Below are 17,831 nucleotides of genomic sequence, written 5' to 3' on the forward strand. Positions count from 1 at the left end.
ATCCAGCAGCTCTCTTCTTTCTCTCCCCATCCTTCCAGTCTCCCCTCTCTCTCCCCATCCTTCCAGTAGTCTCCCCTCTTTCTTTCTGAATCCTTCCATCCAGTGTCACCTTTCTCCCTACCCTTCCATCCAGCGTCTTCCCTCTTTCTCTCCCCATCCTTCCATCCATCTACCCTCTCTCCTGATCCTTCCATCTAATGTCTCTCTCTCTCCCTCTTTCTAACCAGTGTCTCTGTATCACTCTACCCTTTTCTGTTCAGTGACCCTTCTCTCTCCACATCCTTCCAGTCTCTCACCTTTCTCTCTGCATCCTTCCAGTCTCTCCCCTTTCTCTCCCCATCCATCCATTTTCCCTCTCTCTCTCCCCATCCTTCCATCTGTTTTCCCTCTTTTCACCCCATCCTTCCATGTTTTCCCTCATTCTCTGCCATCCTTCCATCTGTTTTCCCTCTTTCTCCCCATCCTTCCATGTTTTCCCTCTTTTCACCCCATCCTTCCATGTTTTCCCTCTTTTCACCCCATCCTTCCATGTTTTCCCTCTTTTCTTCGACGAGGCCCGCCCTGCATGCCAGCGCCAGCCCCAGCTCCCATTGCCGGCCACTGCTGCTTTTCCTGTTGAGCAGCAGGGCCGGCGCTACAAAAAGAAGAAGCGCTAACGGCGCTAAGGACGAGAAATGTTTAAAAAAAAAAAAAAAGCGCGGCACCGGCAGGCACTGTCTAGGCAGCCTTGAGGCATTGGCTGCTGGCTCCTCCCGTCTGGGAGGAGCCTGCGAGCCAGCAGCCAATGCCTCAGCAGCCAATGCCTGCCGGTGCCGCGCTTTTTTTTTTTTTTTAAACATTTCTCGTCCTTAGCGCCGTTAGCGCTTCTTCTTTTTGTAGCGCCGGCCCTGCTGCTCAACAGGAAAAGCAGCAGTGGCCGGCAATGGGTGCTGGGGCTGCCGCTGGGCGGGCCTGGGCTGAAATTGGGCGGGCCTGGGCCCAGCCAGGCCCATCCGTAGCTACGCCCCTGGTTGAGAGCTGAAGGGGAGTAAACTAATAAGTCAACAGCTGAGGTGTTATAAAGTTAAAAGAACAAGGCCTCAAAAGAACTGGAGATGGGCATTGCCACATCACTACTGAGAAAGACTTTGAATAAAACACCATCACTCCATATCACCTATCTTATGGTCTCTGTTGTAAAATAAGGAAGGAAGAAAAATTTCACGAGTGGGCCTGCTGTAAATACTTAAACTTCCCATCTCTAAACCAAAAAGTACATTATACACAACTGAGCCACATTATCAAGCATAGAATGTGACCCAAAAGACAGTAACAAACACATTAAAATCCAGACTGAATCCTTCAAACAACAAATGAGCAAAGCATGCAAAGCATAATTTATGATATTCTTTCCAACCCCACTTGAGGTGGGGCAGTTGTAGGAGGTAGTTTTGTTTTGGGGTTTTTTTTTTTTGTGTGAGGCAGTTCGTGGGGTGGTCTGCATATATGTGTCTCTCTGTTATGTGTTCTATGTGAGTTGTACATGTGATGGATCTGTGGGGGGTAACTGAGTATGGTGGTATAGCCTGTGGGGGTAATTTGGGGGTCTGGGTAGTTTGAGAGATGGTGGGGCAAGTTGCTGCACTTTTTTAATGTAGGGCCTGAACAACTTCAGAAACGCCAAAAGGTCAGCCCGCAAATTCCTCAATCTGAACTTCCCCAGCTGTAAAGGACTTAAATATAAGCAGGCATACGACACTACCTTCTCGTACAGAAGTACACAGCTATGGAATGCACTACCCACAGCCCTGAAAACCATAGACAATCTAATTAACTTTCCCAAATCCTTGAAGACATATCTCTTCCAACAAAGCCTACAAAATGAACCCTTAACGACACAAATCGCAACCCAACTCACCCAAATATCAAAATGCAACTCTTACACCACCCTAACACCTCCTTCTCTAATTCCTCATACATCTTCTGCTTATACCGATTGTATACAAGATCCTGTCATGACTATGTCATAACTACACTCTGTAAGCCACATTGAGCCTGCAAATAGGTGGGATAATGTGGGATACAAATGTAATAAATAAATAAAACTATTTTTCTGGGGTAGTTGCAGGATAGCTTTTGGAGGTATGGCAATTTGGAAGGTGGTGGGGTGAGATTCTAGAGCATTTCAGTGGACCTACTTTTAGGGATGGGGCAAGCTTGTAGGGGAGCATTTTTCTGGATGCAAGGCAGTTAGCAGGGTGGTGGAGCACTTGCAGAAGACTTATTTTTGTGGATGGAGCAGTTTGTGCTGTGGTGGGAAAGTCGCAGAGCAATTTCTCAAGATGGGACAGTCACAAATAGTAGTTCTTCAAGGTGGGGTGTACTTGCAGGGTGGAGAAGGAAAGTTTTATGAGAATGGGGATGCTTTGCAGAGTGGTATGGCAGTCGCCATTTCATAGATAAATTTAAGGAAGCAGCTCAATATTGGAGGTGCTCAAGCACCCACTGCATCCACAGAGCTGGCTCCTCTTCTAATGTTAAACAACGCAAAAAATGTGAAAAAAAATAATGCTACACTGGCGAGACATGCCAAACGTTAAAAGTAAAGAAATCTAATAGAAACCCCAACAGAGGACTTAGTAACTGCTTCAACCCTGTTAGTTACTTTAGCTCTATCTTCGATAAAACTTTAATCATGAAAAAAAATTTTAGAAGCAGAGACAATGACTTCCTGGTTTTCAAAGTACGAATATTCCCAGATGTGTCTAAAGATACCCAAAAAGACGCAGACAATTTCTTCTGCTAAAACCAGAGGTTCTCCGTATGGGAGCCACTTTTCTTCTACGATATCCTTGCAAGTGTATTGTATACTGTCAGTCAGTTAAATATGTTTTTTTTGACTCTTTGCAGCTTTCCAAGTTTATAGTAGCCAGAAGTTCTCAACGGTAAAGCTTTGAATGTGTATGAGAACCATAGAAAACCGGTTTATAATTTCTTGTAAAATTTCTTAGTTAATTCTCCTTAAATGTTAATCTTGGATCCCATTTGTGGACTGGAAGTACTAACTCAATTAATATTAATATGTTCATAATTCTTCATTAGTAATTTCTGAGGAATGTACTTTTTCTTTTTCAAATATGTTATGATATTTGAAATTAATAAATATATTATGATTAAAAAAAAAAGTAAAGAAATCAACTCACACAGTCATAAGTGTACATGTCGCAGAGAAAACCAAGATGGCATCCTTGTGGGGAGCTCTTTTTGGGGCCAGACAGCTATATGATCAGCATACTTCAAAAGAAACGTAACACAATCCAGGAATGTAAGACTTTTTAAGTTCAATAATTCGGAAAATGTTGCCAAAAACTAGTGGGCTCATTCATTAAGAGGAGAGAAAGAACTTTCAAGGGTCTGTGCTAAGTTTGTGCAGCTTCAAGCCATGAGGTATAATCACTGATCAAAAAAACTCCACTTTAATTAGAAACTCTTTCATCACTTTTGAAGATGAGATTCTTAAACCAGTGATTATAAAACTCATGGCTTGAAACTGTACAAAGTTGTAACAGCACAGAGCCATGAAAATTCTGAGGGTTTTTTTTTCCCTCTTAATGAATGAGTCCACTAGTTTGGGCTATCGTCTGAAACTTCTATTCATTTTTGAGATCGTCAATGAAACTGTGAAAACCCACTCTATCTTAAACTGTAATTGTCTGTATGGAGAAAAAGAAAATCTACTGGCTCACTTAGAGGCATATTTTCAAAGCACTTAGCCTCCCAAAGTTCCATAGAAACCTATGGAACTTAGCCTCCCAAAGTGCTTTGAAAATAAGCCTATTACTGTATTAAGATTCATCAAGAGTTGCCCCAGATCTCAACATCAGGCATCCTGCCAGGCATCCAAATGAGGAAATTTATCTATAAGCAGCTTCTTATAAAATACTAACCATAAAAATACAAAGCTTCCAAGTAATATGGCTCTTAGAATATTCTTAGAAATATCTGCTTTCATCCCAGAATGTCTTAACTGAAAATATTGGAAAAACAGGATATGTGACCCACCTTACCCTTCAAAGAGGAGAAAAATACCTTATTCAAACAGCTGAGATGTTTTACATATTGACTTTCTATTCCACCAACCCTAAAGGGGTAACAACACTCAATTTTGCAACATCACAAGGTGTCTTCTTCTACAAAATTAGATTCCCATAGTAACAGTCGAGTAATAGCTTCCAAACTTCCAGTATATTGAAGGGCAGCCCTCAAGATATTACAACACAGAGAAGACCTATGTATCAAGCTTTATTCCCATAAAATCCAAAGGGGCTTAAACCCTTTAGAACATCGGACCCAGAGTGAATTAATGCATTTTCTCTTTCAGCAATCTCAACGACCCCAAAGTTTATAGGCCCTTCTCAAAAAGTTATTTCCCTATAGATCAAGTCCTGCAATGCCTGAAGCCCACAATTTTAAACAAAAAAAAATCTTACCAAACTACCTTTACTTACCACAATAGGTATAGATGTGATTAGACTCCAAAAAGCGGACTTTCAGATTATGTAAGACAGCAGGCTCGTGGAGGTAACTAAGAGCAGTGAGGTCATTCTCTCCCACCAGAATGTCAGGGTTACGCAAGAAGGGCAACTGCTTGGTTTTGGAATCAAGAGGATATTCATAGAGCTGAAAGTAAATATAGTTTAAAGATCAATTTTTAAAACTCCTAAAGAACCATCCTGCTGGTGATACATGTTCAAGACACAAACACCAAGAGCCTTCAAAATGAGACACAGTTCCTTTAATTGTAAAACCTGAAAACCAATCTTCCATTGATGACCCATCATGGGCCATGTTTCGGTGCACAGCGCTACGTCAGGGGTCTGCATTAAACATAGACCAAATTTGTTAACATATTCTTTCCCTTTTGAAACAATGTGACTGTGTTGACGTTTGCTCACACTGTATGTATAATGCGCTCTTTTTTTTTTAGGAAAAACACTTCACATGCATGCTTACTTCATACATGGAATTATGTTATTATTTTATTAGTTTTTATCCATTGTCTTAAATGTACATTATACTTCCAAAAAAATTTTTTAAAAATCAACATTATCTATGTTTTGATATATATTGTTATCCATGTTTAATTCATACCCCTGATGAAGGCGCTGTGCACCGAAACACGGCCCATGTTGGGTCATCAATGGAAGATTGATTTTCAGGTTTTTACAATTAAAGGAACTGTGCCCTGTTTTTGAAGGCTCTTGGTGCTTCTTTTTGTGACTTGGACTTTGTTCTGTATTTTGGACGCTCTCTGTGCTGTTTTTGGTAATACATGTTCACCTGGTTCCATTGCCAGTAGCTCAACTAGAGTACAAAAGATCCGGGAGGTTCACTAGACACAGTAGCTATTTAGGACCAGATTCAGTAAATGGTGCCCAAAGCTAGGCGCCATTTTGATCCGTGCTAAGATCGAATTCTATAAGGGTGCTCTGCGCAGTGTGCCCTTTACAGAAAAGTAGCTTGGTACCAGTGACGATCCTAGGTCGGCTGCCCCCCCCCCCCCAGGTGCAGCATGACACACACCACACCACACCCCCCCCGGGTACACGCCATTGGAGGGGTGCAGAGAGCAGCCACGTGCCTGTCGGCTCCGCTGGCTCCCTGCTCCCTCTGCCCCAGAACAGGAAGTAACCTGTTCCGGGGCAGAGGGAGCAGGGAACCAGCGGAGCCGACAGGTGCCCGGTCGCTCTCTGCACCTCTCCAGCAGCGTGCACCCGGGGCGCACCGCCCCCACACCTCTCCCTTGGTACGTTGCTGCTGCTTGGTGCATTTCTTCCACCTAACTTTGGGGGCGAGCACTTTTGTCAGCCAAAAGCTAGTATAAATGCTCATGCCCAGCTGATCAAATTAAACCAAAAGGAAGTGAATCTCAAGCAGGGGAAACCAAAGAGATATGTGGCTAAACCATGCCAGCGCTATCATAACTTCAAGTGCTTACCATAAGATCCGCACTCAACCATATAAATCTTGAAAACAACTTTTAATATCTTCATCTGTATCACCATTTAAATATCGGCATGATTGCATTTTCCTGTGGCCCGATTGAACCCCAGAATGCATTTCACTGTCCCCGATGTACTTCAATGTCATCCAGGCTAGACTCATTAAAACTGTCTCTTCCCTACGGACTGCCACCCCGAAAGTCTCACCTCAGCCACAGGTAGACTGCATCCTACCCGAGCCCCGGTAATGGCCAGACTCCCTAAATCCGCCGAGTTTCTGGCTCCTCAAATGGCTGATGCAATGTGACAGCTTACTGTCAGTGAATCCAATCCACTGGGTTTGGTATTACAGACCCCCCCCCCCCCTTTTCCTTGCAATGGGTCACCCGGTAGAGGGCTGTAGGTAGCTCAGACGTCAGGCAACCAATGACAATCCTTTACCCCTGAACTTCTCTTTTATAACCTCTGAGCTTCTCCTGGGTCCTTCAGTCACTCCACTAATGCCTTGCTGCTCAGGGCTCACTATCATAGTTACCAAACTAACTCAGGTTATACAAAGAGTGGGCCAACCCTTCCACACCACCTCAGATCTAGCAGTCATTTTCTAGTGTTATGTTCACTTTAAATCCCTCAATCGCGATAAAAAAATAAAAATAAGATAAACCAGTTATGTGGGTTTTGTAAAATGCGCAATAAATGCATTCTCACCAACTGGATTCGACCAGAGGCCCCCACGCTTACACAGTGGAAATCTTTACTTATCACCCAGGCATCATTGGAATGGCGAGAGTTTGAAGATATGTACACAAGGTTGGGTAAAATAATGTTGTACTGTTTGGGAAAAATTTTGGAACGCACTCACGCCTCTCATATGAGGAAAGGCTAAAGAAGATAGGACTTCTGCTTGAAAACGAGATGGCTGAGTAGAGATACGATTGAGGACTACAAAATCTTGAATGGTGTAGAACTGGTAAAAGTGAATCAATTTTTTACTCTTTTGAAAAGTACAAAGACTAGGGGACACTCAATGAAGTTACCATGAAAATACTTTTCAAACAAATAGGAGGAAATATTTTTTCACTCAATGAATTGTTAATCACAAAATGTACACACTTTAACACATGATGAGAGGTTTCTTTTGTATTATTTTACCAACCCCTGATGCAGGCATTTATGTTATTTGTTATTTTTGTTACATTTATACCCCTCACTTTCCCACTCATGGCAGGCTCAATGCGGCTTAAATGGGGCAATGGCGGGTTAAGTGACTTGCCCAGAGTCACAAGGAGCTACCTGTGCCTGAAGTGGGAATGATCCCAGTTTGCCAGGACCAAAGTCCACCACACTAACCACTAGGCCACTCCTCCACTAGCAACATTCCATGTAGAAGCCTGCCCTTGCAGCCGCGCGGGCTTCTGTTTCTGTGAGTCTGACTCAGACTCAGTGGAATAGCAACATTAACATTCCATGTAGAATCTCAAATAGTAGCAACATTCCATGTAGAATCTGAAATAGGGAAAGGGAACTGGGACTTGATATGCTGCCTTTCTGTGGGGTTTACATAGTATATGCAGGTACTTATTTGTACCTGGGGCAATGGAGGGTTAAAGTGACTTGCCCAGAGTCACAAGGAGCTGCCTGTGCCTGAAGTGGGAATCAAACTCAGTTCCCCAGGGCCAGAGTCCACCACCTTAACCACTAGGCCACTCCTCTACCGAAACACGGCCTGTGTTGGGTCTTTTAATAAAGTTCTGCTATCCCTAACTTCAGGCCCTTGGTGCTTTTAATGCTGCTGTTTTCTACTGTGTGCTTTGGACTCCTCCTCCTCTCATTCACTAATTGTTAGCAATCAGTTTTGATGGTGTTTATATGTGGGCAAACTAGTTTTTCTACGGGGAATACCTTGTGGCAGAATAAGCACCTGTCTCTTATTTTTGTTTGTTTTGCCTTGTTATTATTACATATGGTTAGTTATATTCCACAGAATAAAAATAAACAAATGTGAATCAACTGCTTTGCGTTGGTCTGCTCCTCAGGTTCATGTTCCAAAACAGGATTATATGCAATGCACTGGTACTGAGATAGTTCACTGGTAAAAGGCGTGAATTATTCACAGAGTGCTTAGAGGGTTTATATTGGAGAAAGTAGGCATTTGTTAATTGTTTTAGGAATACAAACACCAACCCCAAAAGATTAACAAAGATGCCTGCTCAGCAAAAGGACAGCCAAGTAGCACAAATCATTCATGAAAAAAATTAATTCCCTAGATTTTTGTTTGGTCCAGCAGTTTTTCTGCTCCTTTTCAGATTCCAGCTCAGCTGGAAACTGCTTCTGTTGAAATACAGTTACCATCAGTCTTCAGCTAGAAGTGAACACAACTTTACAATCTCACTGCTCAGCTCATCCCAGATCAAAGCAAAAAGTTAATTGCTAGGGAGGCCACAGCTATGGGGTCCTCCAGAACCCAGCTAACAGTCTGGCCATCAGATGTCACCATTCTGCTACAAGAGTTCTCCTCATGCCACCTCTTCTTAGAGACGGATGTACTACTTTTCTACGTCCATTGCCAGGCCAGAAAGCACAGACACCAACATAGGCATTTAAACTAGGTCCTTTACAGGACTGTTCTGTAAGACACCAAGCCAGCCCTTCCAACAACCATGGTTTGGGGAAGGAAAGGGCAAATGGCGACTCTTCTGTTCTATTTCCTACAAGACTCTGAAAAAAAATTAATTTGGCTACAATTGCCATTTAGCCCAGGTCAACCCAAAGATATGCCTGGTTTTCCCTATTGCATACACAAAGATGTAGTCGTATGTTCCACAGGAAAAGGTGAAAGGCAATGCCATGCATTCAATGAGGCAAAACCAAGAATGGATCAGCTTCTCCACACAGATGTGACAGTCACTAAAACGCCATAGTGTGTTGGTAACATTTGATAGTTCAGTGACTGATTTTATAGTGTTTTAAGTTGTAGCCGTTATCTCTAGCCCTGATAGCAATATAATGTATAGCAAGAGGAGTAGCTATGTACGTGACTTCCCAACTGGAAATAAGAGGAGTTATAAAAAGGTAAAATTATGTATAATCATACCTGATAATTTTCTTTCCATTAATCATAGCTGATCAATCCATAGACTGGTGGGTTGTGTCCATCTACCAGCAGGTGGAGATAGAGAGCAAACTTTTGCCTCCCTATATGTGGTCATGTGCTGCCGGAAACTCCTCAGTATGTCGATATCAAAGCTCCATCCGCAGGACTCAGCACTTAGAGAATTACACCCACGAAGGGACACTCTGCCCAGCTCACCACCGCCGAAACGGGGGAGGGGAATTAACCCAGCTCATCCCCACACAAGTGGGGGAGGGGAATCCGTCCAGCTCATCCCCGCGGAGCGGGGGAGGGACACCACACCCGCCGATGCGGGGGGATCTGGCTTATCCTGCAACCGCAACCGCGGGAGGAGCTGACTGACCCTAACACCGCCGAAGCGGGAGGGGTACAAAGCTGCCCTACAGCCGCACGAAGCGGGAGGGAGTGCCGGCAGAATTTATGTCTCAATCCAGCCCCGTAAAACGGAGGGGAGAGGAATGCAGCAGCTCACTGTAACACAAACTCGTCTCAACTCTTGAAGAATCCAAGTGAAAAAAGAACTTGAACACGAAGTCCTCCTGAAGTAACTGAAGGCTAAACTTGAACCTAAAATTCAACCAGAATATAAACAGTACAGATATCTGGGAGGGGCTATGGATTGATCAGCTATGATTAATGGAAAGAAAATTATCAGGTATGATTATACATAATTTTACCTTCCATATCATCAAGCTGATCAATCCATAGACTGGTGGGATGTACCGAAGCAGTACTCACCCAGGGCGGGACATAGAAATCCCTGACCTCAACACTGAAGCTCCAAACCGGGCCTCCGCCCGTGCAGCCACAGTCAAACGGTAATGCTTGGAGAATGTATGAGCCGAAGCCCATGTTGCCGCCTTGCATATCTCTTCCAAGGAGACGGATCCGGCCTCTGCCATCGAGGCCGCCTGAGCTCTCGTGGAGTGAGCCTTCAGCTGGATAGGCGGCACCTTCCCCGCGGCCACATAAGCCGCTGCAATGGCTTCCTTGACCCATCTTGCCACTGTAGGCTTAGCAGCCTGCAGACCCTTACGAGGACCTGCAAACAGGACAAACAGATGATCCGATTTCCGGAAATCATTGGTCACTTCCAAGTATCTGATGATGACTCGTCTCACATCCAGATATTCAAGAGCGGAGTACTCCTCTGGGTAGTCCTCCCTACGAAAGGAAGGGAGACAGAGCTGCTGATTCACATGGAAGCGAGAACCAATCTTGGGCAGGAAGGAAGGCACTGTGCGAATAGTCACTCCTGCCTCAGTGAACTGCAGAAAAGGCTCTCGACATGAGAGCGCCTGGAGCTCGGAAACACTTCTGGCTGAAGTGATAGCCACCAAAAAGACTGCTTTCAACGTCAGGTCTTTCAGAGATGCCCTCGACAAGGGTTCCAAAGGCGGCTTCTGCAATGCTCTTAGCACCAGGTTGAGATTCCACGCAGGCACCACTGAGTGCAGAGGAGGGCGCAGGTGATTAACTCCCTTGAGAAAGCGCACCACATCTGGCTGCGAAGCCAGGGAAGCACCCTTCAGGCGGCCCCTGAAGCAAGCCAGAGCCGCTACCTGGACTTTAAGGGAACTGAGCGACAGGCCTTTCTCCAGACCTTCTTGCAGGAACGCCAACACTGAAGAAATTGGAGCAGTGAAGGGAGAAAGTGAGCCTGCTTCACACCATGCTGCAAAGATACGCCAAACCCTGGCGTAAGCAGTAGAAGTAGAGCGCTTCCTCGCTCTCAGCATAGTGGCGATGACCTTGTCTGAGAAGCCCTTCTTCCTCAGACGCTGCCGCTCAATAGCCAGGCCGTAAGACCAAAGGGAGAGGGATCCTCCATCACCACGGGACCCTGATGTAACAGGCCCTGCTCCACTGACAGCCGCAGAGGATCGTCGACTGAGAGCCTGAACAAGTCCGCATACCAGGGACGTCTGGGCCAATCCGGACCCACCAGGATTACCCTGCCGGGATGCTTTGCCACCCGGTCTAGCACCCTGCCCAACATGGGCCAGGGCGGGAACACATAGAGGAGCTCTTGTGTCGGCCACTGTTGGAGAAGAGCATCTACTCCCAGGGATCGAGGGTCCCGTCCTCTGCTGAAAAAGCGCGGCACTTGGCAATTGGCCGATGACGCCATCAGATCTAGGCTCGGCTGGCCCCAGCGCTTCGTGATGTCCAAGAACGCCTGAGCAGATAGTTGCCACTCTCCGGGCTCCAAGGTATGGCGACTGAGAAAGTCCGCCTTGACATTCATGACTCCGGCAATGTGGGCCGCTGAAAGCTGCTCCAGGTTCGCTTCCGCCCACTGGCAAAGACTCATAGCCTCCTTGGCTAGAGGAGCGCTCTTGGTACCTCCCTGGCGGTTGATATAGGCCACAGCCGTGGCATTGTCCGACAGGACCCGTACAGGCTTCAACACCAGTACCGGGATGAACTCCAATAACACCAACCGAATGGCTCTGAGTTCCAGGAGGTTGATAGACCACTTGCCTCTGCAGGAGACTAGAGCCCCTGCGCTGTCCTTCCCAAGCAGTGGGCTCCCCAGCCCATCAAAGAGGCGTCTGTCGTGACGACAATCCACTCCGGGGTCACCAGAGGCAATCCTGCAGACAACTTGTCTGTCTGCGTCCACCAGCTCAGCGCACAGCATAATCCTCCGACATCGGAGTCCAGCGCAGCAGCAGAGATAGCTGTAGTGGTCTCATATGAGCCCTGGCCCAGGGCACTACTTCCATCGTGGCCGTCATAGAGCCCAACAGCTGCACGTAGTCCCAAGCCCGAATAGGAGAGGCTACTAGGAACTAGTCCACCTGAGCCTGAAGCTTGACAATCCGATTGTCTGGCAGGAACACTCTGCCCACTTGGGTGTCGAATCGAACTCCCAGATACTCCAGGGACTGAGTCGGGCGCAGCTGGCTCTTCTTCCAGTTGATGATCCATCCCAGGGAGCTCAAAAGAGCAACTACCCGGTCCATAGCTTTGCCGCACTCTGCATAAGAGGGGGCTCGGATCAACCAGTCGTCCAGATAAGGATGGACTTGTACTCCTTCCTTTAGCAGGAAGGCCGCTATGACCCCCATTACTTTGGAAAAGGTCCGCGGAGCAGTAGCCAACCCGAAAGGGAGGGCTCTGAACTGGAAGTGTCGTCTCAGGACTGTAAAACGCAGAAAGCGTTGGAGAGGAGGCCAGATGGGAATATGCAGGTACGCTTCCTTGATGTCCAAGGAAGCCAAGAACTCTCCTGCCTTCACTGCCGCTATAACAGAGCGGAGAGTCTCCATGCGAAAGTGCCTCACTTTCCAGGCCCGATTGACCCCTTTGAGGTCGAGGATAGGCCGGACAGAACCTCCTTTCTTTGGAACCACAAAGTAAATGGAGTAACGTCCCTTGCCAATCTGATTTTTTGGCACCGGAACGACCGCACCCAGGCGGATCAGGTTGTCCAAGGTCTGCTGCACTACCACAGCTTGACCGGAGACTTGCAGGGAGAGAGTACAAACCCGTCTCTTAAGGGTTGGCAGAACTCTAGCTTGTAGCCGTCTCTGATGACTTCCAGCACCCACGCGTCTGAAGTTATAGTGGTCCACTCGCCCAGAAACGAGGACAGCCGTCCTCCAATCTGCACTGGGGCGTGGACCAAGGCCCCGTCATTGGGTACGAGACCCTGGGGGAGGACCGGAGGGAGCACCTCCGGGACGGCGGTCTCTGCGAAAGGAATGCTGCTTGGGGGAGAAATCAGAGGAACCCGACTTGCCCGGGCGGTACCGACGGGCTTCCTGCAACCGTCCTCTGGAGGTACCGGGACGAGTACTAACCCGAGCCCTGACCTCTGGTAATTTCTTGCCCTTAGACGTGCCGAGATCGGTCACGATTTTGTCCAGCTCGACCCCAAAGAGCAGCTTGCCTTTAAAAGGCAATCTAGCCAGGCGGGATTTAGAGGCGTGGTCAGCAGACCAATGTTTCAGCCAAAGCCACCGCCGCGCAGAGACTGTCTGAGCCATGTCTTTAGCTGAGGCTCTCCAGACATCATACAGCAAGTCTGCCAAATAGGCTAAGCCCGATTCCAGGGCCGGCCAATCAGCCCTCAAGGAATGATCCGAGGGGGAAGCCCGCTGCACCATAGTCCGGCACGCCCTGGCCACATAGGAGCCGCAAACTGAGGCCTGCAAACTTAAAGCAGCTGCCTCAAAGGACGACCTTAAGGCCGCCTCCAATCTTCTGTCTTGGGCGTCCTTTAGGGCTGTGCCACCTTCCACCGGCAACGCCGTTTTCTTAGTCACCGCAGTGATTAAAGAATCCACGGTAGGCCACAGATAGGCCTCACGTTCACTCACAGCCAAAGGATAGAGGCGGGACATAGCCCTAGCCACTTTAAGGCTCGTTTCCGGGACATCCCATTGAGCCGCAATTAAGGTGTGCATGGCATCATGCACGTGGAAGGTTCTAGGCGGGCGCTTCGTCCCCAGCATAATGGCAGAGCCAACAGGGGCTGAGGGAGAGACGTCCTCCGGAGAGGAAATCTTCAAAGTGTCCATGGCCTGTAACAACAGGTTGGGCAAATCCTCTGGGCTAAAAAGCCGCGCTGCAGAGGGGTCATCCGCTCCATCCGAGCGGGGATCTATCTCCTCCAAGGAATCCGCAAAGGATCGTTGGGAGACCTCAGACACGCTGCCCTCATCTACATCGGAGGAGACAAAAGTCCTCCAAGGCCTGGAAATCAACCCGAGGGCGTTTACCTCTGGGAACCTCAACCTCTTTATCAGAAGAGGGAGCAGGGGCAGCGTTTTGCATGAGGAAAGCCTGATGCAGCAGCAAAACAAACTCGGGGGAGAAAACCCCCCAGACTGTGCACTTCCGCAGCCTGGGCAACAGCCCTAGATGCACTCTCAACCGGCGCTCGCAATAGCGGGGGAGAGACATGCTGCGCATCCAAAATGGCGTCCGGCGCAAAACTCCGTGAAGGAGCCGCGCGGGAAGAACGGCGCTTAACTTTAGCCGCTTTGTGCCGTCGCCCAAATTAAGGGCGTTCATGGCATTAATGTCTCCAACCTCAAGGGCGGCCCACGAAGAAGCCGTCCGAGCCGCGTGGCCGGCCAAGATGGCGGAGGCGAGGAGCGGGGGATGGGCGTTTATGGCGGGAAAAAAACCGCCATGCCGGAGGAACGACCGGGACATTCATCGGTCACTAAACTATCACCCATCAAGGGCGAATCAGGTTGTAAAACCCCCGCATCCCCTCTAGAAGCGCTCCAGCGATCCGGGGAGCGACCCTTTGCGCCCTCGCCCTCCGACGCCATTGCCACGAGGAGAAGAATCGGGGAACCCCCTGCCCGCTATAAAAAGGTAAAATTACCTGCTTGCCGCTCCGAGCTGTAACGAACTGGTGTCCCAGTGAGTAGCTGCAATGAACGTTTAAAGAAACGTCGAATTAAACGCCTTTAAAGACGTTTAAAATTTTTTTTTTTTTTTTTAAACGGAGCCAGCGGGAGGGGGGAGAAAAGGAGGGACCTGGCACCACCAGGTTTGCACTTGCTCAAAAGAGCCCTCAACCCCAGGCCTCAACAAAACCTAAGGATTAGGCTTGGAGGCCTAGCCAGAGCTGCTGCTGTGTGTGACCACCACCTGCTGAGATAGAGAACATACTGGGGAGTTTCCGGCAGCACATGACCACATATAGGGAGGCAAAAGTTTGCTCTCTATCTCCACCTGCTGGTAGATGGACACAACCCACCAGTCTATGGATTGATCAGCTTGATGATATGGAATGTGTAGATGTCAAACAAGAATATAGAAGTCCTAGGTTTGGAGGAAATAAGGTCTTTCCCTCTTTGTGCCACCCAGAAGCAGGCTCAGAGCTTAGGAGTCTGGAATTTCCAGCTTCGTATGGTTTAGGCCATGAAGTACCAAACCAGTACTGAAGTTGAGGAAACAGAGGAGTCATTGATCTTCTGCTGCTTTTCTGCCATCCTCAAGAGAACCCTGACCTCCAGGGCCTCAAAGATTAGGCCCTGGAAACCAACCCAACTGAGGTAGAGAGGCCGAGATGTATTCCTTCGTCTGTGGCAGAGATGCCCAGAGAGAAGTCATCCCCAGAGTGGGAGATGAGAATTCCTAGTTCCAATAACCTGTTCGAGTAGGATCAGACTGACTAGACTACCTAGTTCATGATCCTGACAGTCAAGTGTTCTGTAGCATAGGAGCCAGTTCTGCGGGTTCTGTAGGTGCTTGAGCACCTCCGATATTGAACGACTGTGTCCAGGGAGAGGTAAGTTCCATTGGGTTTAGCACCTCCCAATAATTAAGTTGGCTCCTATGTGAATCTGCAGGATCATACTCACTAGAGGAGGCTCAAGGAGCCACAGCAGAGAGAAAAGTTGGGAGACTGCCTATTTAGGGTTTCAAGGAACTCAGAATAAAGAAAAGGCAGCTGAGAGAGTTGAAAATGACATGAGTAGCTTTGCAGGCCAGACATGAGAATTCCCGGATGCAAGATGGGAGATAACAGTAAGCTGCAGTGTCTTCGGGACAGATGAGTGAGTTCCTGACTGTGAACCAAAAGTAAAGGAAAGGAGGATTGGAGCAGGAAGGGCCTTGGACCAGAAACTGGGGGGGGGGGGGGGGGGGGGGGGAAGGGAAAGACATTCACAAGATGTAATATATACAGGCAATTTAAAAAGAATGCCCCAGCATATCTTGATATATCAGGCTAGTTGTCCCCAATAAAACCGTGACAGTTTTTCTATCTTCCATCTCATTTTCTTGGTCTTTGTTTGCATTAATTAGTACTTGAGGATTTTCTCTTTTTCTCCATGTAGTAACGTAGTAAATGATGGCAGATGAAAACCTGCATGGTCCATCTAGTCTCTCCAACAATCTGGCCACAGCACAGATTAGTCATAAAATACTCTGTAAAGACAACATACAAAACAATGGACCAATATATCCATCCCTATACTATCCCTAATTACGCAAAGGACAGAATGGGAGAGGACAGAAATCTGAGCTGAGCCTTAAATCGCTCTGATTTACATGAACTAATCTGTGTTTTGTGCAGTTCCTCTTACTTTTAACCAGCATGGATTCCCCATATTTAATCCAACTTGGTTTAGCCATCCATATTTAATAAAATGTTGTCATGAGCAAGTGGAAGAGAACGCAGCAAGCAAAAGGAATGTGTACCTTCAGATTATTACCTATTTAATAGATAAATCAACTTTATTTTGATTGGGTTTTTTTTTTTGGGGGGGGGGGGGGGTGGCAGCCTCTTGTACCTATTACAGACCATGGGCTGATGATCAGTAATTCAACAGTACAAGTTTAGAGAACAGAAAACGAGAATAAAAGTGTCAAAATGACACATTTCATAAGGTCACCCTATTTTAAACCACCCCTTTCACTGCTTTTTCTATATTTCCTTGGTGCTATTTTCACTTGGTCTTGCCCACCCTAGACCCAAGATACGCTATAATTTGCCGACTTCACTTACCTAAATCTTAGTTAATTCAGGCCCTCAAAATGCAGAAGGCAGAGACAGGTGGTGCTGGTGAGTGGGGGGTGGGGGACACAACAGCAAAAGATGTAAATCATAAAGAGAGCACCCCATCCCCTTAACATGTCAAGTCGATGCCCTAGATAACCTGAAGGTTGTTCTTAAGTAAATATAAACAAAAATAAAAATAGCATGCTCATAAGTTTTTATTTTGTTTTTAATATGGCCAGATATATTAAAGAAACATCCATCTAACCTGCAGGTCAAATAAGACAAGAAAAAAACTAGCCTCCTTGTATAAGAGACTAGTCTAAATATACAATAGCACCATTAAACTCTACACAGAAAAATAGTAAAACAAAAGCGATAATAATGAATCGAATCAAATATATGTGAATGTGGGAGTCCTCAGTTCTAAAACCGTGACATCCAGCCAGTGGTGTAGCTACGTGGGGTCGGGGGGGGCTGGGCCCCCTAGATTTGGTCCTGGACCCCTCCCCTGCCGATGACCCTCTCGAACCCCCTCCCGCCGCCAACCCTCTCCCGCCATCGCCTACCTTTGCTGGCAGGCGACCCCAATCACCACCAGCCGAGGAGGTCCTCTTCTTCCCGCGAAGGCTTCGTTCTGTTTCTGACGCCCTGCACGTTGTACGTGCAGGACGTCAGACTCACAGAAACAGAACGAAGCCTTGCAATGGAGGGGAGGTCGATAATGGCTGGGGGGGGGGTCGGCTAAAATGTGCCCCCTCACCTTGGGCTCTGGACCCCCCTCCTGCCGAAGTCTGGCTACGCCCCTGATCCAGCCCTCAGTCTGAAAGAACAAAGGTTAATGAATAAAGCCTCAATATTAGGCTCTCATTAATGCTCTTAATACATCACTAGGCTCCCACAATCTATATTATATGTGCAATTGTATTGTAAATACAAACTCAATCACATGAAAGTTAAAAACTTAAAGCCCTGTTTATTAAGCAGCGTTATAAATGCGTTAACATTTTTAACACACGTTAACCATGTACGTGCCTACAATATCCCTATAGGTGCAAACATGGTTAGCGCACGTGCGCTAAAAGCACAAACGCACCTTAGTAAACAAGGTCCTTGGTTTCAATAGCATTGTGGTTGCTGTGCTGCTCTCAAACATTTTTTTTTTTTTAAGTAAATGAAAGCATGGTCCAATGCAAATTGCTTCCACGTTATCACATCAATACAGATCAAATGAACTTAACTAAGG

At 47.0% G+C, this 17,831-nt stretch overlaps 1 protein-coding gene across 1 annotated transcript in view; it reads right to left on the reverse strand.

Moving 5' to 3' along the window:
* Positions 1-17,831, reverse strand: part of MYO5B (myosin VB) — a 696,980-nt gene that overhangs the window by 534,069 nt on the left and 145,080 nt on the right. Inside the window, exon 3 of the mRNA XM_030192939.1 lies at positions 4,488-4,659. Coding sequence (XP_030048799.1) covers positions 4,488-4,659 — 172 coding nt within the window. The remainder of the gene's footprint in view (positions 1-4,487; positions 4,660-17,831) is intronic.

Source organism: Microcaecilia unicolor, chromosome 2 (genome assembly GCF_901765095.1).
Source record: "Microcaecilia unicolor chromosome 2, aMicUni1.1, whole genome shotgun sequence".
NCBI lineage: Eukaryota > Metazoa > Chordata > Amphibia > Gymnophiona > Siphonopidae > Microcaecilia > Microcaecilia unicolor.